This window comes from Anabrus simplex, chromosome 1 (assembly GCF_040414725.1).
Source record: "Anabrus simplex isolate iqAnaSimp1 chromosome 1, ASM4041472v1, whole genome shotgun sequence".
In the NCBI taxonomy this organism is placed as follows: domain Eukaryota; kingdom Metazoa; phylum Arthropoda; class Insecta; order Orthoptera; family Tettigoniidae; genus Anabrus; species Anabrus simplex.
Genome location: NC_090265.1, coordinates 1,565,560,083 through 1,565,587,546, shown reverse-complemented (window position 1 = coordinate 1,565,587,546; position 27,464 = coordinate 1,565,560,083). Strand labels below are relative to the sequence as shown.

Sequence of the window (27,464 nt, the reverse complement as noted above, 5' to 3'; positions counted from 1 at the left end):
TTCTGTTCCCAATCAACATCTTGTGACTCTACCTCATGTTCAACCTCCTGGATTCCATCTACCCAGACGTCAATGGAGGACTCTATACAGGATAAGAGTCAATCAAGGAAGATGCGGTTATACGCTTTATAAATGGGGCTGGCAGAAGTCTTCTGGGTGTGATTGTGGAGCTACCTCACAGACCATCCACCACGTAATTGCCGAGTGTCCACGGAGAGCATTTCAAGGTCCTTTGGAGGACATTCATAACGCAAATGAGGAGGCCTTGAAATGGATCAATGGACTTGATTTGGAACTATAGGCTTCTGCTTGTATATATTGTGCATATATTGTATACTTATTTATATAATCTATCTTTGCACATCATACGATAAATAAATAAATAACTATGCAGTTCTCCTACCACAGCGATGGCAGTATCGATACATAACAATAGTGTTGCCACCTTTTGTGCAACCGAGCTCGATAGCTGCAGTCGCTTAAGTGCGGCCAGTATCCAGTATTCGGGAGATAGTAGGTTCGAATCCCACTGTCGGCAGCCCTGAAGATGGTTTTCCGTGGTTTCCCATTTTCACACCAGGCAAATGCTGGGGCTGTACCTTAATTAAGGCCATGGCCGCTTCCTTCCCACTCCTAGCCCTTCTCTGTCCCATCGTCGCCATAAGACCTATCTTTGTCGATGCGACGTAAAGCAAGTAGCAAAAAAAAAACCTTTTGTGCAGAATGTGTGTTATGGCGGGTGTTCAGTTTTCATTTGACTGTCCCTTATAATTCTGAAAAATGTGCTAAAATTCAAGGATCAAGAAAGATTTGTTTGTAAATCCTAAAGAAGGTGTAAAATTACGGTAGTTTCAAGCCCATGAATATGTATTACATATCTGTAAACGGGGAGGGTCACAATGAGGAAAGGTAGCCATATCTCATAACGCAAAATCTGAAATCGGCATGAGCCAGTTTCCAGACCTTGTTTTTGTACCTTTCAGTTAATAGGAGCAGCTATCAAATTGGGTTTTTACTTTACAATATTTTTTTCATAATGGAAATTAAAATTTTGACTTGACACTATTTTAGCTAAAAAATGACCAGTATTCTGTCTTCTATTTCTCTTTCTTCATGGCCATGAGAAGTAACAGTTTTTTAGTTGCTCAGGTTGGTACAAAATTTGATAGAAGTAAAAAACACTAGTTTTTGTTGCCTTCCTTATTGAACCACTTATGTGTATTCCTTTCTGCAAGTGGATTTGAAACAAATGCAGTGAAATGCTCAGTTGAGTATCTTTCCAAAGCTTTACTGATAAAGAAAATTTACAAGTCAAACATAAATTAAATTCGTAATAAATAGGTCTATAACTGAAATACAGTATCTAGATTTAAATATATTAACATTAAATGTTCCACCTATACATTACTTACAAAAGTCTTAATTCTTAAAGCGAAGTTATAGGTACATGTAAGTGCCCACCAGAATACTATGACCAGTATAATTTCCCTGTATGAGACTGCAGGCTCATTGGAATTAATTTAAATAAATGAACTGAACTGAATCAGTTTATTTCTCTCCATTCTGTTTGAGAGCTTTTCTACTCTGATTTTCTTCCTGGCATCCTCATTTCTTACCCTTTTCTTTCTTGTCTTTCCTATCATACTTATTTTTTATTGGTGTCCAGGTCTCTGTTGCATACATCAGTGTAGGGCAATAATACAACTTATATATGTCACCTGTTTACACTTTCTTGGTACTTCCCCCTTCCAGATAAAGTTCCTGACACACTGGTACAATGCATTTCCCTACTGTGTCCTTTTATTGATCTCCATATCCAATCTAGCAATCTAGATCTAGATGACCTAGATGTTAGGCCTTTTTAAACAACAATCTTGCTTCGTCCATCAGTCTACTTTCTAAGTTCTGGAAGCTTTCCACAAGTTCAAGATCTTGGCCCCTGATTTCCCTTCTTTTTCTCCTGTTGTTTACACCATTGTCTAGCTTTTCTCTACACATATTTTCACTTCATAATTACATTTAAAATGATCAATAAAGATTTGTTTGTAAATCCTAAAGGAGTAGACCGTACAGCCAGAGTACACACCTAGTGTTAGACGGCGAGAAATAACCTGACACCCTCAGGGAGTCAACAGCTTCTGGCGGATGAGCTCCTTGAAGAAGGGTGGTGGTCCCTCAGTGGAGGAAATGCCACTGGAATCCACTGAAAACCTGATGTCGGGCAGCAGCGCCATCAGTATCCACTTGATGCACAGAGCAATTCATGCTCGAGATAGGTCAAGAGCGGGGAGCGTCAAGTGTCACCAGAATGACTGGTTTTTCGGTTGTGGTACTGCGGTGTGGAAGAGAGAGGGACCTCACTACACTATTAATCCCATGTACACCATCATGATACCTGCTTTAAATGGATCTAATATGTCATGCGACCCGGCTGACAACCGACGCTTTTGCAGTTCCAGGCTGCAAAGCTTGAAATGTGCTACTGGGCATGTGCATGTAGGCAACTAGCCTGCATATGCAAAATTTGCGACTGGAAGAACAAAGCAGAGTGTGGCTACTTGGAATGTGAGAGGACTTTTAGCTTCAGGAAAACTTTTCCTGATAATACAAGGGATGGAAAGGTATAATATAAGAGTGGTTGGGCTAAGTCAAACTCACTGGAAAAACAATGGCCATTTTATAAGTGGTAATCATTGGGTCTACTTTTCTGGAAATGATGAAAAAAGCAGTAACGGGGTTGCAATTGTGATCAGCGACAAACTGAATGGCCTAGTGAAAGAATATAAACCTGTTAATGATCACATTATAACACTGTCTCAAATGCAAGCTACTTTCAGTCAACATCATTCAGGTTTATGCCCCAACAGCGGATGCATCTGATGAAATAATCGACCGCTTCTATCAAGATCTAAATGCTACTGTTTCAGCTTTTCCAAGCAGAGAACTAACTATTGTTATGGGAGACTTCAATGCCAAAATTGGTTCAACACAACATGATGAGTATGTCAGAACATCGGTAGGAAGATATAGAATTGGAGAAAGAAATGAACAGGGAAACAGGCTTCTTGAGTTTGAAATTCAAAACAGGTTCACTATAACTAACACAGTCTTCAAGCATCACATCCGATACATGTACACATGGACTTTGCCTGATGGTCAATATAAAAATCAGATTGACTACATCCTGATCAGTTCAAGATGGAGGTCTTCTGTAATGGAAACCAAAACCTGTCCAGGTACAGTATGTGGCAGTGATCATCAGCTTCTTAGAACAGAAATAAGAATAAAACTTCAAACACCAGTTAAAAAATCATACAGGATACCACAAGTAGTTAATATGTCGTCATTCAAGGAATCATTGGCGCGAAGAGCCTCCATATTACAGGATCCAGTAACAACTGCAGAAGGGCTGTGGAATGTGACTAAAAACTGGATAGAGTCCTCTTTGAATGAATCTAGAGAACCAAATACTAGAAGGCAACAGTGGATCTCTGACCTGACCCTTCAGCTAGTAGAAGAAAGAAGGTGCCTTAAAAATCTGGCATTAACACTAAAGAAAACAGAGAGCAAATGTTTGATCTTGATCGAAGGATTCAGTCATCTTGTAGGAGAGATAAGAATAATTTCGTTAGTAACATTTGTTCTGAGATTGAAGACCATGCAAATCAAAACCAGAGCAAGGATCTTTTTGACAAAATTAAAATAATCACTCAAGAATTCAAGCCATATTCCTGGATTGTACAGAACCCACAGGGTGATGATGTTGTGGATATAGAGAATGTTCTTTTTATTTTTATTTGCTAGTTGTTTTACGTCGCACCGACACAGATAGGTCTACATAAAATCAGCTTCATGGTCCATATCGCACTTCAATAGATTCACAATAGGTCTTACGGCGACGATGGGACAGGAAAGGGCTAGGAGTGGGAAGGAAGCGGCCGTGGCCTTAATTAAGGTACAGCTCCAGCATTTGCCTGGTGTGAAAATGGGAAACCACGGAAAACCATTTTCAGGGCTGCCGACAGTGGGGTTCGAACCTACTATCTCCCGAATACTGGATACTGGCCGCACTTAAGCGACTGCAGCTATCGAGCTCGGTAGAGAATGTTCTAGAAACATGGAGATTGTACTGCCAGAATCTGTACAGTGAACAATGCAATGTACAAGACCAAGTGAAGATAGACAAACAGTCAGATCCTGAACCTAACATCCTCTGAGATGAAGTAGAAATGGCTTTGAAAATGTTGAGAACTGGAAAAGCATGTGGACCTGATGGAATAACTGCAGACGTCTTGAAAGCTACAGGCGATGCTGGAATTGAAATGCTGTTGAAAATCTGCCAAGCAATATGGAATTCTAGAAACTGGCCCGAGGAATGGGTACAGTCAATCTTTGTCCCAATCCACAAGAAAGGATCGAGGAAAAAATGTGGAAATTATCACTTAATTGCTTTGATTTCACATGCCAGTAAAGTTATGCTTCATATCCTGCATAAGAGACTCCGGGCATTCCTAGAGTATCAAATTCCTGAAGTCCAGACTGGATTCATGAAAGGAAAAGGCACTCAAGAACAGATCTTAAGCCTAAGACAAATCATAGAAAAGGTTAGAGAATTCAATGTTCTGGTATACCTGTGCTTTATCGACTACCAAAAGGCCTTCAATACCATCAAATGGAACCATCTTTGGAAAATTTTAGATGACATGGGTTTGCCACTCCATTTGATTGATCTCCTCAAGTCCTTGTATAAGGAAAATACAGCCACTGTGAAGATTCAAAACAAACAGTCACAAAAGTTTTGTACAAGGGCTGGAGTCCGTTAGGGATGTATCCTGTCACCGTTACTTTTCAATCTCTATGGTGAATATGGAATGAGAACTGCATTAGATGACTGGGACAAAGGATTTTCCGTTGGGAGATGCAAGATCAACAACTTGAGATTTGCTAAAGACACCACCTTGATAGCATCATCTGAAGAGGGAGGAAGCAAGCCTTTAAATTGGATTACACCTAAATCAACAGAAAACCAAAGTCATGATTGTTGATCGCAGGAACAACAACAGTCCACATATCCAACAGATTGGAGGTTGTAAAGTTGTACATCAGTATGTATATCTAGGCTCCTTACTATCCAATTCTGGTGGTTCCAAAGATGAAATAAAGATAATAACACACCATCAATACAAAAAAGAAGCTCATTGAATCTCTAGTCTTCTCAGTTTTCTTGTATGGCGCAGAGACGTGGACCATTCTCAAATGTGATCGTGAACAGATAGAAAGCTTTGAAATGTGGTGCTGGAGGAAAATGTTGAGGATTCCTTGGATAGCTCATCGCACGAACACATCAATCCTGAACCAACTTCAGATAAAAGTTTGTCTATCGTGTAAGGTCTTCCAGCGGATCGCACACTACTTTGGACATATAATGCGCCGAGATGGTAGTCTTCAAAAGTTGATTGTTGAGGGCAAAGTTCAGGGAACCAGACAACGAGGAAGAGTATCAACATGATGGATTGACAGGGTGAACGGCCCCCCACATTGAAAGCTTTAGATAGGGAAGAATGGCGGAGTATGGTTCATCGGCTAGATGGCTGAATATTATGATAGTCACGGCGCCTCAGTCATGAGGCAAAACGAAGAAGAAGAAGAAGAAGAAGAAGAAGAAAAGGAAGACCTAGAGCTAAGTGGATAGAATTGTTCAAGGCCAGCATAAGAAGATGGAATCTGGAAATGAAAAGAATTACAGAAGAATAATATTGGAAAGGGAGAGGAATGTGGAGACGTACCATCAGTGCCCCAACCTGGTTGGAGCTGGATAAGGGGAAATTATAATTATGAATTACAAATACTGTATACACTCTCAATATGTGTTTGTTGTTGTTGTTGTCATTGTTGTTGTTGTCAGTATTATTAAGCATAAGACTTTTCAATACATTACATGCATAATAAAATAAATACAATTTAGAACTTAAGCTCTGGATATATTCAGTTGCCTGAGGTGTTAAAGGGAGGAAGTCTTTTGGACCTTCTGCATAAGCATACATAGAACACTCCTGAGTGATGTAAGGAACAGACTCTCTATCAGCACCACATTCACACTGTGGCAAAGAAATTTTCTTCCATATGAACAGTAGGTCCCCACATACTCCATGTTTAGTTCGTATATGGTTGTGTTGACCAGGCTCTTCTAGGTAGATCAAAACCAGGAACACATTCTGTAATGCAAGGTACATCAAGTAATTCTGAAGATGAGATATTTGCCATTCCTGGGACCAATGTTTGTTCAGGTGGAAATTGCTGACAATGAGGTTATCAGCCAGTCGAAGTGGAGCGTGCCTTGTACATAGTCTGCCAACATGTATGCCATTGAGATCTTCATGGATGGGCAGTTATTGATTGTGAAGTGTCTTACGTTATTCTCAAATAAGAGCACTGCTTCTGTGGAGATATGATGGAGGGATGTGGCTTAAGATAAGGAGCCACTGTAGAGGGGTGCTCTTTATAGTTCCTGTGATCAAATGCTTGGAGTTATTCAGCTCGATATCAATCTTCTTCACATAAGGGCTGTTTAACCAAACAGGCACACAATACTCAGCTGCAGAATACACAAGTCCAAGGGCCAAGCAGCAGAGTTGTAGCACTTGAACCCCATGTTGTTCCACACAGTTTTCTGAAGTTTTCTAATCCTGAGCTTGGCAACAGTATTGTTAATATGCTGTTTAAAAGACAGAGTTCTGTTGAGTGTATTTAGGACACCTGCTGTTTGCTGGACGTTTGTTATTGAAGTACACTTCAAGGTCTCTGTTTGCCATTCTATTACCGAGATGGAAACTTGTTACAATATTTTTCTTCATGCTTGGTTGGAGCTTCATCTATTGAAAATAATGTTTATGTATGCTCAAGTCCTTCATAAGTATATTCTCTGGAGTTTCTATATTTGTGTGCTGAGCAACTACTGCCCAGTCACCAGCAGATCCAAATTTTCTGGAAACTGTTTCAGGCATGTCTGAGATATAAAAAGTAAACAGAAGAGGAGACAGAACTGCACCTTGTGTAGGCCATTGTTGAGCTTCTTATACATATGTTATTACCTATAACAATTCTGAAAAATCTGTCATTCACCCTGTTGTTAATGAGACATACTGTCAAGAAACATGGGATTACTAGAGGGAGTTTGTAAATTAAACCTTCTTTCCACAGACTCCATGCATATTATGCAGCTTTGGGATCAATGAAAGCTACATAATAAATTTTTGAGCAGTGCTGGAATCATGCCTCAATATGGGTTGTTAGCAATAGCACCTGATCTGTGCAGCTTGTACTTAATAGGGAAAAGTCATTTTATAGCATCCCCAGAACAAAAGGATGGAAAGTCATGAAGTAGAAAGGAATGGAAAATGAATGAAAGAATAAGTTGACCTTGGACTTCCTCTCCATTTGCTCCCCCCCCACATCATGTCATCAGCAAACATCACTTTCAACTCACTGTCCCCATATTTTTCCTTCGTATCCTGCACAGTTTCATCCATTACCATCATGAACAACAATGGTGACAGCACACTTTCCTGTTTTAGTCCAGTTACATTTCAGAAATGTTCTGTCCTTCCCCCAGAGGTCTGGATGCTGCTGCAACAATTGTTATACATTCCTTGCACATCTTCGTTAATTTGTTTTCCATATCCTTTCTGTTTCATGACTTTCCATACTTACGCTCTGGGAATGTTATCTTATGACTTCTTCCATATTAAGGAATGTCATAACCATTCCTCTTCCTCATTCCCATTGCTTTTCCATCATTGGTCTCTTACTGCAGAGGGGGTCTAGTGTTGATCTTCCATTTCCCAAGCCATACTGCAATTCTTCTAATTGTCCTTCCCTCTGTCTTCTCATTCTCCTTTCAACTCTGGTAGCTACTTGTGATAGATATGATCATAATTCCTAGATAATTAATCTCCACATACCTTCTGTTACCCTTCTTAAACGAAGTACCATCCAGATTAATCAGAACAAGATTCTTCTTTCTTTTTTCCCAATCATTGGCATGCTCTCTATGCATTCTTTTTCACAATTATTCATAGGTTATTAAATCTATATGACAATCATTTTAGGTAATAATAATGATGGCATGTGGCCTCCGGAGAGGCCTGGTGCAGAACTTTTGAATTGACGCCATATAGGCAATCTGCACGTTTGAGAGGATGGGGCCTTACCTAGGATGATTTCTAATGCTTAAGAAAACACACACACCCAGCCCCAGAGCCATTGGGATTAACCAATTAAGGTTAAAATCCCCGACCCTACCAGGAATCGAATCCAGTATGCTAACCATTTAGCCATGGAGTCGGACATCATTACAGGTGAAAAGTGTATTTATTTTGATGTATGTCACTTTTGAGGAATTTTGAAGTTTCTGTATGCGATTAGTAATACCTCTCTCTTCAATGAATACAATGAAGTGTAGTGCAGTTGTAGCATTGTCTCAGAATACTTCCATGACACAAAGACAGTTAGCAACTAAATTTGGTGTCGTATAGGCATTATAAATAGAATTATTCAACGGCACAAACAGACTGGCTCAATTTCACCAAAGAAAAGGGGAAACTGTGGCAGAAAAAAGAAAACGACACCAACTGTTGAACATTTTCTCCTCAGAAGAAGCAGGTTCACTGCTCTGGACGTGTCTTGCGAATCGGGAATGGGGAGTGAATCTGCACATTTCTAATGTTTCTAATATTCTGACAGCTGCAGGGAAAGCCTGCAAACCTATAAAGAAACACCTCCTAACAGGAAGGTTGTAGGGGTTGCAGTAAGGATGTAAAGGAGAGGGCATAAAGTCTTTGGTAAGACCCCAACTAAAGTATGGTTCTAGTGTATGGGACCCTTACCAGGGTTACCTGATTTGAGAAGTGGAACAAATCCAAAGAAAAGCAGTTCAATTTGTTCTGGGTGATTTCCAACAAAAGAGTAGCGTTACGAAAATGTTGCAAAGTTTGAGCTGGGAAGACTTGGAAGAAAGGAGATGAGCTGCTCGACTAAGTGATATGTAATTCCGATATAATTGGTCCGTTATTGGACATTATAAATTTTCCAGCTAACTCATTCTTGGTTGCCAGCGTTTCATCCCAGTTTGCCAATTTGGGCTCATTAGTTGGTAATTTACTCATTCAGGACAAATATTTCAGGTTTCATTTGGGAATCAATATCTATATCATAAGTGGTATGTTCTTAACTGTCAGTGAAGAGATGGCATGGAATGACATTAATAGGCAAATAAGTGTTTTTAGAAGTAAGAAAGATCATAATGTGAAGGTAAAGTTGGAATTCAAGAGGACAAATTTGTAAAAATAGGCATTTATAGGAAGAGGAATTAGTGATTGGAATAATTTACCAAGGAAGACGTTCAGTAAATTCTCAAATTCTTTACAATTAGAGTAATTAAGAAAAGACTAGGAAAACAACAGATAGGGAATCTGCCACCTGGGTGACTGCCCTAAATGCAGATCAGTAGTGATTGATGAGGTGATGGAAAAATGTGCAGGAAACTTCTTTTGCAGTCATGTAGAGTCACTTTGAAATGCAGGGACAGGGACAGAGGGTTCAAAGAGTTAGCCAACAACTTTAGCACATTTGCAACAGACCATAAAACAGCCTGTGAAGATATTTTGAGGGTGTTTCAAACATGATGGACCAGAGCCCTTCGTACCAGCTGACAGGATGATGAAATCTGACCAGTACATCCAAACACTGGAAAGAAGAATTGTCGATGAGCAGCAGAAGAGGTTTTCAGATGATGGTGGAATTTTTCAGCAAAATTTGGCTCCTTGCCATACTTAAAAAAGTGAGGAGTTCTTCACCGAGAACAATACTTGTGTCTTACAGAGGCCAAGGAACTTCCCTCACCTTAATCCAATAGAAACCAAATGGGCTGTTAGCAAAAGGAGACTCCCAAAACTTGACTATTTCACAAAAATACACTTGAAAAGAGTCTCTGGTTACAGTGTGGTTTCCTGAAGATGAACTTAAAAATATGTGCTCTGGGCTTGTGGTATGTCTGCCAAGTCATGTAAAGCAACTTATAAAACAGAAAGGAGGGCATATTAGCTTTGAGCTGTATTAGGTGAATAAATGCAAAAGAATGTCAAATGTGTATGTTATTGTTGTTTTCCAATAAATTTGCACAGGACTGTACAGTCACCCCCCCTTATATTGCCACCCAATATACAACCAACCCCTGTTATCTCCCACAATGAGCAACAAACAGATATTCGTTATGAAAATATTAAAGTAACTACCTCGATATAATGCCAACCCCGCCTACCGCATGCGCTGGTGGTGGAGGTACAGAAGTGCCATAACAATGTTATACATATATTCTTGATATATCACCAACTGCTAGTTTAAAATTATCAGCAAGAACCAGGGAACATTTTCTTTAAATGGAAACGTGGCTTTTATCTGATCCTTTAGGAATGCAAGCAAGCTGGTTGCATTACCGACCTCATTATCTGTAACTCATTCTCTCGAGTGGCATATCACTAAGGATTTACCTGCTCTGGGATTGAATAGTCTTGATATACATGGGAATTTCCTTATGGCTTACCACTGTGGACTGTTTCCATGCAAATGCTTATGAATTAATTAATTTTATTGAGAACTGTAAAACTAATATTAAAACTTGTGTCCACTGTTACAACAATTGTTTGAATGATGATTGATGGTGATGATTATTGTTTTAAGAAGAAGTACAACTAGGCAGCCATCCTGAATTGTTTGAATGTTGTAACTTGTATTAATGGAGTCCTCCTCAGAGTGGTTCTTCTCTCCTCACGGGTCCACCTAGGAGTGCAACGTCGCGGAATACATCATCATTGGCATATTTACTGTAACCTCCCATTACGTCGTGTTCCAATGACATCATGGATCTTCCTGGAGTTATAAAAAAGTGTATGGTTTGATATCATCTGATGATGTTCTTTCAGGAACAAAACACATCTTTCTAATTTAATGAAGTTGTTTCTTTTTGCTGGTATAATCTGTTGTCATATGAGTTTTTCCAGCTATTTTCTAAATTTTATTTATTCATAAATTAGTTTTGATAGACTGAAGAACAAAACTAAAACAACTGGTTAGAATAATGTTTCCATAAGGATGGTATGTTACTCACTTGCTTGTCCTTTCTCAGCATTAAAATCAAAAGCCTCAACTTTAAGTGTGAGAGAATCTATGTAGTACATAATTTTGTTGTCCAGTGACCAAGCCAGTCCATTGCTGCATGTTACACCAGTTACATGAGATGTTACCTTCCTGTCTTTCGAGAGGCTGAACAGAGATCCATTATGGGGAGTAAAGTCAACGGGACCATGTTCAGCACCCAGTGTACCTGAAAATAGTAAATATACTTACATATTGTTATCATTTGGATTTAAGGAAAAATTTAGAAATAATTTTTTTTTGAATTACTAGCATTTTGAGTCTATTTAGATGTACATTTATCAATATTTTGAAACTTATCACTACACTTACTTTCTATTTGTATACATGAAAATGTTATTGATTTCTTATACATCCTAGGAACATCTGATTCACCCCTTGTACTTGCGTATGCAGATCTTTCCAAGATTTATTTAATCATATAAGTCACTTATATCAACATATTTTCCTAGTACTACCATTGAACTGGCCCACCTCTCTTTATAATCATATATATACAGTAACTTACAATAGTATGAGAGATAATTGGCATTTTGGACTTCTATTTTCAATAGGAATATTATTTACTAGCTGTAGTACCCAGCATTGCCCGGATAGTTTCTGAATATTTACCTTTTAAGATTTGCATTACCAGTTAGTTATGTGTGAAGTGAATTTTTATAGAATTCCTTTTTGACTTGCAGATTGATATGTTATGATCTATTAAGTAGTTTTAGAATTATTTAGATGTGTTTGATTTTAAGTTTTAGATTATTTAATTTTTGAGTAAAACTTTGTCCTTATGGAAGCTCGAATCGACTGGGAGGTATTTGATCCTGTCAAAAATTAATAAGTGATAACTATGTGTATTTAGCTGTCGCACTATAGATATGATGTACAGGATTTCAACTGTCAATGAGACTGTCCCCCTCTCGGCCCCCACCCCTAAGAGATAAAAATCTGGATTGTCACCATTCATCTCAGTGACCCTGAAAATTGTAGATTCAACACTGTTTTCAATTATTTTTATATCTCACTCCCCTCTCACCCTCACTCCAAAGGGGGCTGAACATGAACTTTAAAAAATTTAGAGTGTCACTATTCATTTCAGCGACCAAGAAAATTATGGATTCGATACTATTCTAGATTATTTTTATACCACCCCCCCTCGCCCGCTGCCCATAAGGATGCTACGGGTGTCTTACCCCCACGCAGTTTGTCTCCTGATACTAATTGATAAGTGTACCAAGTTTGGTGAAATTGCTCCAGTGGGTTAGGAGGAGATGTGTCATGTACACACCCACACACAGTTCGGCTCCATGGCTAAATGGTTAGCGTGCTGGCCTTTGGTCACAGAGGTCCCGGGTTCGATTCCCGGCAGGGTCGGGAATTTTAACCTTAATTGGTTAATTTCGCTGGCACAGAGGCTGGGTGTACGTGTTGTCTTCATCATCATTTCATCCTCATCACGACACGCAGGTCGCCTATGGGCGTCAGATCGAAAGACCTGCATCTGGCTAGCCGAACTTGTCCTCGGACACTCCCGGCGCTAAAAGCCATACGCCATTTCATTTTTACCCACACACACACATACATCCATTTTTATATATAGTAAGAAGATGAAAATAAGATTTTTATATATAGTTTTTTGATTATTTTTATATCTCACCCTCTTCACCCCCCACTTGGACTTATAAAATATCCAAAGTATTACTATTCATCTCAGAGATCCTGAAATCTATGGATTCAAAACTGCTTTACTTATTTCTATATCTCACCCTCCCCCCACCCCCCCTTTCACTCCCCACGTAAAAAAAGGGCTGAATTTGGACTTCCTGGAAAACTATGAATTCGACACTTTTCTTGATTATTTTTATAACTAAAATATAAAATACAGCACATGTTACTCACTGCCAATGTAGCTTTCTATAGGTGAAGAAATTTTTGAAATCGGTTCAATAGTTTTTCAGTTTGTCCATTACAAACAAACATACACATCTTTTCTCTTTATAATATTAGTACAGTCACATGATATTCATTCAATAATAATGATGATGCTGGTGGTCAAGTGGCTGATGAACTAGCTGGTTGAATACAACCCTAATTATGGTTTGTATATTTTAGAAGACAGGAAAGTCCATAATCGTCATCATCATCATAATCATCATCAATGTCCCACTCCAGTCATCCGGGTGTGGTTAACAAGCCTCCTCCACTCCTTTCTATCCTTCCACTTTTCCTGCTCCATTGCTTCTGCCACATCCAATCCAGCTTCCCTAATGTCCTTCCATATCTGATCCATCCAACTTCTTTTCAGTCTTCCAACTGGTCTCTTTCCCTTAACTTCTCTTTCCAATTCCCTTCTTGCTACCCGTTCCTTTCTCATTCTTTTTACATGCCTGAACCATCTCAGTCTTGCTTTCTGTATGTTCTGTACTAACGGTTCTATATTTAGCTCTTCTCTGTTTTAATATTTTGAATTCCATCTCTTCTTGTCTTTTTAACCAATGTTCTTAAAAATTTCATTTCTACCGCTTGGATCTTACTATCTTGTCTCTTATTAGTTACCAGCGCTTCTAGTCCATATGCTACAATTGGTATGAAATACTGTTTATATAATGTTAATTTCGTTCTCTTCGGTACTTTGTCATCCCATAAAAGCTCTCTGACTTGATAAAATGTTGTTCCTTTACTTAATCTGTTATTAATTTCAGGATTGATTTCATTACTTCCATTAATAATGCTACCCAGATATGTAAACTGTTCTACACTCTCTAACCGTTCTCCGTCTGTGTTCGCTTGGCTTCTCTTTTTCACTTTTCCACAGCGCATTACTACAGGTTTCTTTTTACTAATTACCATTCCAAATGCCTTCAGATTTTCATTCCAAATGTCCAGTCTCCTTTGTACTTCCTTTTCTCCCTTTCCTCAAATCACCACATCATCTGCAAATACCAAATCATTCACTACTGATACTCTGTTGTACACGTTTTATGATTTCATCCATCAATATAATAAACAATAATGGTGACAGTGCACTTCCTTGCTTAAGACCTTTTCTTGTGTAAAATGTTTCAGAGTCACCACTCCCCACTTGTACACTGCTTTTACTCTCATGATACAACATTTTTATCTTGTTAATTAATGATTTTGGTAGGTACATTCCTTTTCAGTAGGCATTCCCATACATGTTTTCTCTTAACTGTATCATAAGCTTTTTCCAAATCCAAAAATACGAAGATGATTTCCTTGTTCCTTTCTAGATGTTTTTCCATTATCGTTCACAAAGTCCATAGTATGCCATGCAATTCTCATCAGCATGTAAAAGAACCTTGATATGCACTTCAAGTTACTAAACATTCTAATGTCTACCATTGTTAAAACTGTTGACTATAACACTGACTATGATAGTGTGATCTGTCTGGGACAATAGGACATTGGAATTGACATAGGCCTACAGGTCTCTCAGGTTGTTCTTCTAACTCAATTTTCCTCATTACTGAGGAGTTTTAATCCCATGGCTTAATCATCAAGTGTTACCTATTGTTCTCCATCTGAGCAGATCTTTGCTGGTCTGAGTGAGATTTAAATAGGTTTCCCATTGAAGTATTTAATTTGGTGCTCTACCTTTGGAATGCTGTCCATTAATTTTTCCTTGAACTATTAGTTTTTCAACCATCAAGTTGTTCCACATGACTGAAGAACTGCAGAAAGCGATGTCGACATATCATCGAGAGCCTGACACAAATGGACATGTTTGTTCTTTTTGCTATTCATGGGATGTGGAACAACTGCTGGCAGCACCAGATTTAAAAGACATCATTCTGAACCATACAAAAATCTAAAGATCACTAGAGTTCCCATAAGCTGCTTCTTTGTACTTCTGGTTATCTTACTGTCAGACCATATCTTTGCAGAGCTAACCATTGTATAGCAAGCCATTGTTGTGTGCCTCCTGATTTCTGTTTCACAGCTGCCTTGACTAGAAACTAATTATCCGAGGTAGATGAATTCATTAATCATGTTAAAGTATGGTTGCAAGTCCTCCAGTTGGAGAGTGTAACCTTTATTGATAATCATTCATTTTTATTTTTATTTTGTTTTCAAACTTGATCTCCATTCCTTTCGTCAATGATATTCTGGAGCATGTCTATAAGTTCAGAAATGTCCTTGGCTGTGTAATGGTATCATCTGCATAGTGCAAGTTAGTCAGTTTTCCACCTCCTATTGACACATCCCCACTGAAGTTGTCCAAAGCTTGTCTTATTATAAACTCGCCATAAGCATTGACTGAATGTAACCTTATCACACACCTCTTTTGATCTTGAAAGGTTTCGACCTGTTATTTTCTATTTGTACAGCTTCAGTGTGTGTACCATACAGTCTTTTCTACAGGAAGATATTTTTTAATTTTGTGTGGCTATTTCTAGCCAGGTGCAACCCTTGTAAGGCAGACCCTCCGATGAGGGTGGGCGGCATCTGCCATACGTAGTTAACTGCGTGTTATTGTGGTGGAGGATAGTGTTATGTGTGGTGTGTGAGTTGCAGGGATGTTGGGGACAGCACAAACACCCAACCCCCAAGCCACTGGAATTAACCAATGATTGTTAAAATCCCCGACCTGGCCGGGAATCGAACCTGGGACCCTCTGAACCGAAAGCCAGTACACTGATCATTCAGCCAATGAGTTGGACAGGAAGATATGATGTTTTGGAACTATCATTTCAGTTAACATTAACTGATTGAACACAATCGAATACCTTCTTGTAATGGATGAAGCACAACAACATTGTTTTGTTGAATTCAGTGGCATTCTCAATGAGTTGTTGAAGATTACAAATTTGATCTCGCATTCCTGTACCTTTAACAAATTCTGTCTGATCTACCAGTAGCTGGTGCAGCCTCTGATCAATTAAACAAAGAATTTCACTTGCATGTGATATGAGTGATAAATTGTGGTAATTGATACAGTCAATCCTTTCTTGTGGCTTGGAACCTAGGTAGTATCAAATCAAAATAATCCCACTAATCTATTATTCTGATCTTACCTGCCCACAGCCTGCCAGTAGGATCAGCCTTTCCATCATTGAGTCTGTTCTCACGTTTCCCATCAACTTCATCCACAGTAGCTACTCTCTCCACATGACTTGGTGAACTGCTGACTCCATCCCAAGTCATTATAGCTATGTCACGACCGATGGTAATGACGTATTTGTTCTTCTGACCCTGTACAGGTATGACGATGGATACTGGTCCACCCTCTGGGGCCAAAGAAAAGGTACTTCATGACACTGTTACATGTGCTTAATATCATTTCATTCTACAAGTACTGGAAAGGAATAAACAATTAGTGTCAAACCAAATTGTAAACAGCCTATACTTCTAATTCATTGAAGGTACCTACATACTGTTATATTTGTAAATGGTAGATGCTCATACAAAAATGTTCTACATTTTCATGAGGGATGATTAATGACTGAGATATTGATATAAAATTCATTTTATGAATAGAACTATTGTCTATTGTTGGCAGCCTGTACGTACAGGAAGTTGATGGTTTAATCTCTATATACCGTATATAAGTGAAAGCCCTGACTGCTCACTCATCACTAATTCTCACACTTATCGCAAAGCTAGAGGGCTGACATTTTATTTTCCTTGTAAGTAAAGAGGTTTTGTTCAGATTATTTGTGACAAAGGGGATGAAATTATGGTAACTATAGATAGAACTTTATCCTTCGAGCAACACCGAACATTTAGTGCTGCAAAATTGAACACTTGGAACAATCTTCTCCACAAACGTTGTCGTACAACATGGGGGTTAAGTGCCACTACCCTTTGCTGCTCAGCCATTGGTCTAGTATTTTTTGCTGCTGAGTACTGTGCCCCGATTTGGTTAAACAGTCCACATGTAAAGAAAATTAATGTACAACTCAACAATACCTTGAGAATAATTTCAGGCATTATAAAGTCAACACCAACTAAGCAGCTTCCTGTTCTCAGCCATATTGCTCGCCCATACCTTTGCAGATTTCATGCTCTGGTCAGATAATACCAAAGGATACAAGGAAATCAACAGCTACCAATCCATACTGATATCACTAACCTACAGACTAGTAGACTCAAATCAAGGAATCCACTTCTATGCACAGCTCAGAACTTTGACCTTATGAACCAGTGGACCCTGAACTGGAACGCAACTTCAGTTTCAGATTTCCACGGTATGCCATGTGTAAAAGTGAAGGATCCTGGATTCAATCTACCCCGAAGAACATGGACTAGGCTGAATGAAATTTGGACTGGCTACGGTGTTTGCACTGATGCACTATTCAAATGGAGGAAGTTACCATCTCTTGCGTGTGATTGTAGTGCCGAGAGACAGACTATCACTCGCATTGTACATGAATGGCAATTTCAGGGATTTTGTGCGTAAAACACTTGACTCAGTGTTGGACATTAATTTGTGAATTATGTAAATATGTGTATATCCATGCTGTTCTTGTATTATTAATGTTGATTTATTGTATGTCATATGATTAATAATAATAATAATATTAATAATAATGCAGTAACTACCCTTAAAATAATATCACTAAATTGCTCAATTACCCCACCACTAAAGGGATATCATTTGGCAGAGTTGTTACTTATAAGCTAATTAGGTTTTTTTTTTTTTTTCTATTTGCTTTATGTCGCACCGACGCAGATAGGTCTTATGGCGATGATGGGATGGGATAGGCCTAGGAATTGGAAGGAAGCGGCCGTGGCCTTAATTAAGGTACAGCCCCGGCATTTGCCTGGTGTGAAAATGGGAAACCACGGAAAACCATCTTCAGGGCTGCCAACAGTGGGGCCAATAACCCACTATCTCCCGATTACTGGATACTGGCCGCACTTAAGCAACTGCAGCTATCGAGCTCGGTAAGCTAATTAGGGAAAGTAAAGAGATTTCTCTCTGATATTTTGCAGTAAACGGGGTGAAATTAGGGTAACTACCCTAAACACAATATCACTAAATAACTCACTTGGTTCGAACCCCACTGTTGGCAGCCCTGAAAATGGTTTTCCGTGATTTCCCATTTTCACACCAGTCAAATGCTGAGGCTGTACATAAATTAAGGCAACGGCCGCTTCCTTCCTACTCCTAGGCCTTCCCTACTCCATTGACGCGAAAAGACCTATCTGTATCAGTGCGACGTAAAGCAAATTGTAAAAAAATAACTTGCTTCCCATGAAGATATAAGGCTGAAATTTGGCACTAGAGTTTCTTATAAGCTAGTCAAAGAAAGTAAGGTTATTCCATTTTTTTTTATTAAGGGGGTGAAATAGGGTTAACAATTTTGCACTCATAATCCCTAATTAGGAAAAGTGAAGAAGTTTGATTTCAATGTTTTGTGGTAAACAGGGTGAAATTGAGGTAACTATCCTAAACAGAATATCACTAAACTGCACACTTCCCACAATGCTAAAGGGATATGATTTGGTACAGGTGTTCTTTAAAAGCTTCCCCCCTATGGGTGGGGGCAGTAGAATACATCCACATTTCCCCTGCCTGTTGTACGAGGTGACTAAAAGGGGCCCCAAGGGCTCTTAACTTGGGAGCATGGGTTGCAACCACGGAGCCTTTAACTGAGTCCTGGCATTGCCTCCACTTACTTTTGCCATGTTACTCACTTTCATTTATTGTATCCGACCTCTCTTGGTCAGCTCTTGTTCTTTTCCAACTACGGTGGTATTAAAACATTCGAGGCCTAGGAAGTCTTTCATTTTAATGCTCTTTGAGGCTCTTGTGTTTCTTTGGCTGAAACCTTAATTTTTCAAAGTATCAGATCCCTTCTATTTTTCCCCCTCTGATTAGTGTTAACAGAGGATGGTTGCCCAGTTGTACTTCCTCTTAAAACAATAACCACCATGACTCTTTATAAGCTGATTACAGAAAGTAAAGATAATGTATTCAGATGTTTTGTGGTAAATGGGGATGAAATTGGGGTAAGTACCCTAAATCACTCACTTTCCACGAAGTTAGAGGGATGAAATTTGGCACAAGTGTTTCTTATAACCTGTTTAAGAAATGTTTTGTCATAAACAGGGTGAAATTGGCATTACCCTAAACCAATATCACTAAATGTCCAGCTCCATGGCTAAATGGTTAGCGTGCTGGCCTTTGGTCACAGGGATCCCGGGTTCGATTCCCAGCAGGGTCGGGAATTTTAACCTCAATTGGTTAATTTCGCTGGCACAGGAGCTGGATGTATGTGTCGTCTTCATCATCATTTCATCCTCAACACGACGTGCAGGTTGCCTACGGGTGTCAAATCAAAAGCCCTGCATCTGGCGAGCCGAACTTGTCCTCGGACACTCCCGGCACTAAAAGTCATACGCCATTTCATTAATTTTTTTTCAAGATCACTAAATCGTGCACCTCCCACAAAGGTAGAAGACTGAAATTTGGCCCAAGTGTTTCTAATAAGTAGGTCCCATAATTTTTAAAAATGCATATGCACATATCCAAACACATATTTTGAAGGTATTCACATATTTCTGCATAAATATTTGAAGTCACAGATAATTTCAATATTCTTAATGTCCTGGAATCTTAGTAGTACATATTGGACATCTCTTTAACACCTTCGCTCCCATAGAGGAGTAAAGTCATTTAGCACTCATTCAGTGTAGCATGCTCTGATACCAGAAGAGTTCAGCCTAGAAGTTTCTTTTTCATACGGCAGATGGCTAGTGTGTCCCCTTTTCTCGACATTGTACAACCCTCCCTTTGTGTTCTTTTACTCATTGTTTACAGACAATTTTGGCACTTCTCAAACTGAGTGAATTAACAAGTGATAGTCGTTATCTAGTAGACAAAGCTTCAAACATGAGAACATTTTGTAGTAAGAGAGTGATTCCGGAAGAAGAAATATATGATATTTTGCACAATAACAATTCAGGTGATGATCTGATAGCTTCAGATAGTGAAAGTGAATGTGATTATGTGCGCAGTGAGAGCCCTGGAAGGGTGAATAGTAATCCAGACAGGAACAATTACCCTGAGGCTCCTTTCTATTGCAATCAGCTCCAATATTCTATGTACATACAGGTGTAAATAAAAACAGTAAGGAAAACTATGTAATGTCTTTTGTAAATATTTTTTTCAATAATGATTTCTTTAATTCAATCAATCAATCAATCAATCAATCAATCAATCAATCAATCAATCAATCAATCAATACTGATCTGCATTTAGGGCAGTTGCCCAGGTGGCAGACTCCCTATCTGTTGCTTTCCTAGCCTTTTCCTAAATGATTTCAGAGAAATTGGAAATTTATTGAACGTCTCCCTTGGTAAGTTATTCCAATCCCTAACTCCTCTTCCTATAAATGAATATTTGCCCCAGTTTGTCCTCTCGAATTCCAACTTTATCTTCATATTGTGATCTTTCCTACTTTTATAAACGCATTCAAACTTATTCGTCTACTAATGTCATTCCACGCCATCTCTCCGCTGACAGCTCGGAACTTACCACTTAGTCGAGCAGCTCTTCTTCTTTCTCTCAATTCCTCCCAACCCAAACTTTGCAACATTTTTGTAACGCTACTCTTTTGTCGGAAATCACCCAGAACAAATCGAGCTGCTATTCTTTGGATTTTTTCCAGTTCTTGAATCAGGTAATCCTGGTGAGGGTCCCATACACTGGAACCATACTCTAGTTGGTGTCTTACCAGAGACTTATATATCCTCTCCTTTACATCCTTACTACAACCCCTAAACACCCTCATAACCATGTGCAGAGATCTGTACCCTTTATTTACAATCCCATTTATGTGATTATCCCAATGAAGATCTTTCCTTATATTAACACCTAGATACTTACAATGATCACCAAAAGGAACTTTCACCCCATCAACGCAGTAATTAAAACTGAGAGGACTTTTCCTAATTGTGAATCTCACAACCTGACTTTTAACCCCGTTTATCAACATACCATTGCCTGCTGTCCATCTCACAACATTTTCGAGGTCACATTGCAGTTGCTCACAATCTTGTAACTTATTTATCACTCTATAGAGAACATCTGCAAAAAGCCTTACCTCCGATTCCACTCTTTTACTCATGTTGTTGTTTGAGTCATCAGTCCATAAACTGGTTTGATGCAGCTCTCCATGCCACCCTATACTGTGCTAACCTTTTCATTTCTACGTAACTATTGCATCCTACATCTGCTCTGATCTGTTTGTCATATTCATACCTTGGTCTACCCCTACCGTTCTTACCACCTACACTTCCTTCTAAAACCAACTGAACAAGTCCTGGGTGTCTTAAGATGTGTCCTATCATTCTATCTCTTCTTCTCGTCAAATTTAGCCAAATCGATCTCCTCTCACCAATTCGATTCAGTATCTCTTCATTCGTGATTCAATCTATCCATCTCACCTTCAGCATTCTTCTGTAACACCACATTTCAAAAGCTTCTATTCTCTTTCTTTCTGAGCTAGTTATCGCCCATGTTTCACTTCCATACAATGCCACGCTTCACACGAAAGTCTTCAAAAACATCTTTCTAATTCCTATATCAATGTTTGAAGTGAGCAAATTTCTTTTCTTAAGAAAGCTCTTCCTTGCTTGTGCTAGTCTGCATTTTATGTCCTCCTTACTTCTGCCATCGTTAGTTATTTTACTACCCAAGTAACAATATTCATCTACTTCCTTTAAGACTTCGTTTCCTAATCTAATATTTCCTACATCACCTGCCTTCATTCGACTGCACTCCATTACTTTTGTTTTGGACTTATTTATTTTCATCTTGTAGTCCTTACCCAAGACTTCATCCATACCATTCAGCAACTTCTCGAGATCTTCTGCAGTCTCAGATAAAATAACAATATCATCGGCAAATCTCAAGGTTTTGATTTCCTCCCCTTGGACTGTGATTCCCTTTCCAAATTTCTCTTTGATTTCCTTTACTGCCTGTTCTATGTAAACATTGAAAAGGAGAGGGGACAAACTGCAGCCTTGCCTCACTCCTTTCTTGATTGCTGCTTCTTTTTCAAAGCCCTCGATTCTTATCACTGCAGACTGATTTTTATACAGGTTGTAGATAATTCTTCGTTCTCGGTATCTGATCCCTATCATCTTCAGAATCATAAATAGCTTGTTCCAATCAACATTATCGAATGCCTTTTCTAGATCTACGAATGCCATGTACGTGGACTTGTCCTTCTTGATTCGATCCTCTAAGATCAGACGTAAAGTCAGGATTGCTTCACGTGTTCCTACATTTCTTCTGAAGCCAAATTGATCTTCTCCCAACTCAGCTTCAACTTGATTTTCCATTCTTCTGTAAATAATACGTGTTAAAATTTTGCAGGCATGAGATACTAAACTAATGGTGCGGTAGTTTTCACACCTGTCAGCACCGGCTTTCTTGGGAATAGGTATAACAACATTCTGCCGAAAATCAGATGGGACTTCTCCTGTCTCATACATTCTGCACACTAAATGAAATAACCTTACTATGCTGGTTTCTCCTAAGGCAGTCAGTAATTCAGAGGGAATATCATCAATTCCAGGTGCCTTGTTCCTATTTAGGTCACTCACAGCTCTGTCAAACTCTGACCTCAAAATTGGGTCTCCCCTTTCATCAGCATCAACAACCTCTTCATGTTCCAGAACCAAATTATCTACATCGTTACCTTGATACAACTGTTGGATATGCTCCTGCCATCTTTCTGCTTTGTCTTCTTTCCCTAGAAGTGGCTCTCCATCTGAGCTCTTAATATTCATGCACCTAGATTTCCTTTCTCCAAAGATTTCCTTGATTTTCCTGTATGCAGCATCTACCATTCCCAGGACCATACAGCCTTCGACATCCTTGCACTTCTCCTTCAGCCATTCTTCCTTAGCTATCTTGCACTTTCTATCCACTTAATTCTTTAATCGCCTGTATTCTTTTCTGTCTTCTTCATTTCTAGCATTCTTGTATTTTCGTCGTTCATCAGTCAGGTCTAGTATCTCCTGAGTTATCCACTGATTCTTAGTTGACCTTTTCTTCCTTCCTAACATTTCTTCAGCAGCCCTACTGACTTCATTTTTCATGACTCTCCACTCTTCCTCTATTGTGTTTCCTTCAGCCTTTTCATTTAGTCCTTGTGCAACATGTTCCTTGAAACAATCCCTCACACTCTTTTCTTTCAACTTGTCTAGATCCCATCTTTTTGCATTCTTTCCTTTCTTCAAGTTCTTCAACTTCAGATGGCATTTCATGACCAACAAGTTGTGGTCAGAGTCCACGTCTGCTCCTGGGAAAGTTTTGCAATCCAACACCTGGTTTCAGAATCTCTGCCTAATCATAATGAAGTCTATTTGATACCTTCCAGTGTCTCCAGGTCTCGTCCACGTATACAGCCGTCGTTTGTGTTGTTTGAACTAAGTATTGGGAAGGAATAAATTATGATCAGTGCAGAATTCAACCAGCCGACTTCCTCTTTCGTTCCTTTGTCCTTTACTCATATCATTTATATATATATAAGAAAACATAAAGGTCCGATAATACTGCCTTGAGGAATTCCCCTCTTAATTATTTACAGGGTCAGATAAAGCTTCACCTACTCTAATTCTCTGAGATCTATTTTCTAGAAATATAGCAACCTTTTGTCTAGTCCAATTGCACTCATTTTTGCCAGCAGTCTCCCATGATCCACCCTATCAAATGCTTTAGACAGGTCAATCACGATACAGTCCATTTGACCTCCAGAATCCAAGATATCTGCTATATCTTGCTGAAATCCTACAAGTTGAGCTTCAGTGGAATAACCTTTCCTAAAACCGAACTGCCTTCTATCGAACCAGTTATTAATTTCACAAACATGTCTAATATAATCAGAAAGAATGCCTTCCCAAAGCTTACATACAATGCATGTCAAACTTACTGGCCTGTAATTTTCAGCTTTATGTCTATCACCCTTTCCTTTATACACAGGGGCTACAATAGCAACTCTCCATTCATTTGGTATAGCTTCTTCAAGCAAACAATAATCAAATAAGTACTTCAGATATAGTACTATATCCCAACCCATTGTCTTTAGTATATCCCCAGAAATCCGATCAATTCCAGCCGCTTTTCTAGTTTTCAACTTTTGTATCTTATTGTAAATGTCATTGTTATCATATATAAATTTTATTACGTCTTTGGCCTTAGTCTCCTCCCTCTATCTCAACATTATCCTTGTAACCAACAATCTTTACATACTGCTGACTGAATACTTCTGCCTTTTGAAGATCCTCACATACACACTCCCCTTGTTCATTAATTATTCCTGGAATGTCCTTCTTGGAACCTGTTTCTGCCTTAAAATACCTATACATACCCTTCCATTTTTCACTAAAATTTGTATGACTGCCAATTATGCTTGCCATCATGTTATCCTTAGCTGACTTCTTTGCTAGATTCAATTTTCTAGTAAGTTTCTTCAGTTTCTCCTTACTTCCACAGCCATTTCTAACTCTATTTCTTTCCAGTCTGCACCTCCTTCTTAGTCTCTTTATTTCTCTATTATAATAAGGTGGGTCTTTACCATTCCTTACCACCCTTAAAGGTGTACCTGTTTTCGCATTCCTTAACAATTTCTTTAAACCCATCCCAGAGTCTGTTTACATTTTTATTTACCGTTTCCCACCGATCATAGTTACTTTTTAGAAACTGCCTCATACCTGTTTTATCAGCCATATGGTACTGCCTAATAGTCCTACTTTTAAGACCCTCCTTTCTATCACATTTATTTTTAACTACCACTAAAACAGCTTCATGATCACTAATACCATCTATTACTTCAGATTCCCTATAGAGCTCATCTGGTTTTATCAGCACGACATCCAGGATATTTTTCCTTCTGGTTGGTTCCATCACTTTCTGAATCAGCTGTCCTTCCCATATTAACTTATTTGCCATTTGTTGGTCATGCTTCCTGTCGTTCGCTTTCCTTCCCAATTGACATCTGGCAAATTCAGATCTCCCGCTACAATCACATTTCTTTCCATGTCGTTTCCCACATAGCTGACTAACCTATCAAATAATTCCAAATCCGCATCAGTGCTACCCTTTCCCGATCTGTACACTCCAAATATATCAAGTTGCCTATTATCTTTAGAAATGAGCCTTACACCTAGAATTTCATGTGTCTCATCTTTAACTTTTTCGTAGCTTACAAATTCTTCTTTCACCAGAATGAACACTCCCCCTCCCACCCTTCCTATCCTATCTCTGCGATACACACTCCAGTGCCATGAGAAAATTTCTGCATCCATTATATCATTTCTCAGCCATGATTCAACTCCTATTACAATATCTGGTAAATATATATCTATTAAATTACTTAATTCTATTCCTTTCTTTACAATACTTCTACAGTTCAACACTAACAATTTTATGTCATCCCTACTTGATTTCCAGTTCCCTGTTCCCTTATCACCGCTCCCTAGGCCGTCCCCTTTCCCTGAATATACTTCCCTATTACCCTTCTAAACAAATTTCCTAACTTATATGTACCACTGCGGTTTAAATGAAGGCCATCTGAGCGCAGGTCCCTATCTCCTACCCACCCATTAGGATCTAGAAATTTCACTCCCAGTTTCCCACATACCCAATCCATAGTCTCATTTAAATCCCCAATCACCCTCCAGTCAGTATCCCTTCTACACAGTATTCCACTAATAACAATCGCCGCTTTCTTAAACTTTACCCGTGCTGCATTTACCAGATCCCACACATCTCCAACTATGTTGGTACTTATATCAGCTTGTCTTACGTTGTTGGTACCAACGTGAAACACTCTCCTTCTCCTTCTCCTCCTTCCTCTCTTCTACTTTCCTCAACATCTGCCTCAACCTAATTCCTGGATAACACTCTACCCTGGTACCATTTCCTCCACACACTTTCCCCACATGTCTAACGATGGAATCCCCCATGACCAGAGCCTCAACCCTCCCCACCTCATCTGATCCCCTCCCCTCCTGGTCAGCCCTATCTTCTCTCACTGCTGCAGAAGCTACTTCCTCCTCCCTTTTCTCCTTCCCATGACCCTGTTCCACCTGTCTTTTCCTATCCTCTACTCTACATTTCCCTTTCCTACCTTTTCCCTTCCTCCTACTTCCACGCATCTCAGCAACAGTTCCCTGTCCCTCATCTTCCCTCTGTTGTTCTACCTGGAGTGACTCGTACCGATTTCGCACAGACACCTGTCCTGAATTCTGATCCTGAATAGAGCCCTTGGCCTGCAATCTCCTTCCCCTTAGAACATTAGACCACCTGTCTTCTACAATTCCCCCCTTTCCTTCCCCTCCCTCTTGTACACCTACTGTAACCTGTACATTGTTTGAGGGAGTCCTATCTTCTTTCCTGTCTTCTGTGAGAATCCTAATTATCTCCCTCAAACTTTCCAACTCCTCCCTCATACCCCTCAATGCCTCGCCACACCCACAGTTCGTACACTCGCGCTCCTTAGCCATTCTTTACGGGGGAAAAAAAATGAAAATAAAATAACTTATTTGCAAAAAAAAAAAAAAAAATGAACGGAGGGATATATTGTCTGGGATAGTACTCAAAGGTCACACGACTGTAAGGTAATTTATATACGACTACACTACAATACTACTTAGTCGTACTCTATTATTTATCCTACAACCCCTAACAGGATAAAAACTGCTGTTAATTACTGAATACACAAGAACTACACAATTCCAAACTGCAATTAAGCCTATCCTAATTACAACAACAGTATTTTAGTACGAGTTTCTACGGATACCTCTACTACACCAGTACTACACAAATATTTTACAATAATAAAATAAGCACACTAAATTCTAATAGGATATTACTCATGTACTACTATACAGTACAGTACAGTACACTACAGTAATTTTTAAACTACTTTCAGACGTATCCTAATTACGATACCGGTACAGTATGTCACTACTAAGCACAAACAGAAATGGAATTTGCAAGAACTACTGTACTCAAAGATTACCAATGAAGCTAAATGCTTAGACAAATTATTATTAGTATTACGGTCTAATAGATACACACGAAAGATAACGCGAATATAGCAGGCAAGATACGGCACTATCTAAATGTACTGTATCTATACTACAATGTATCTACACTACACTACACTGCATTTGGTTAAATGCTTAAGTATCTTACTCAGGTAAAACCCATGTCTGAGATTATCACATTTTCAACTGACCTTTGTAAAGCTTTGGTTTCTAACAATATTCCACTAATG

At 39.0% G+C, this 27,464-nt stretch overlaps 1 protein-coding gene across 1 annotated transcript in view; it reads right to left on the bottom strand.

Annotated features, from left to right (window-relative positions):
- The window catches only part of LOC136858528 (regucalcin), a 73,454-nt gene that overhangs the window by 18,057 nt on the left and 27,933 nt on the right, over window positions 1–27,464 (bottom strand). The window contains exons 3-4 of the mRNA XM_067138132.2: window positions 16,239–16,451; window positions 11,165–11,380 (exon numbers count right to left, since the gene is read on the bottom strand). Coding sequence (XP_066994233.2) covers window positions 11,165–11,380; window positions 16,239–16,451 — 429 coding nt within the window. The remainder of the gene's footprint in view (window positions 1–11,164; window positions 11,381–16,238; window positions 16,452–27,464) is intronic.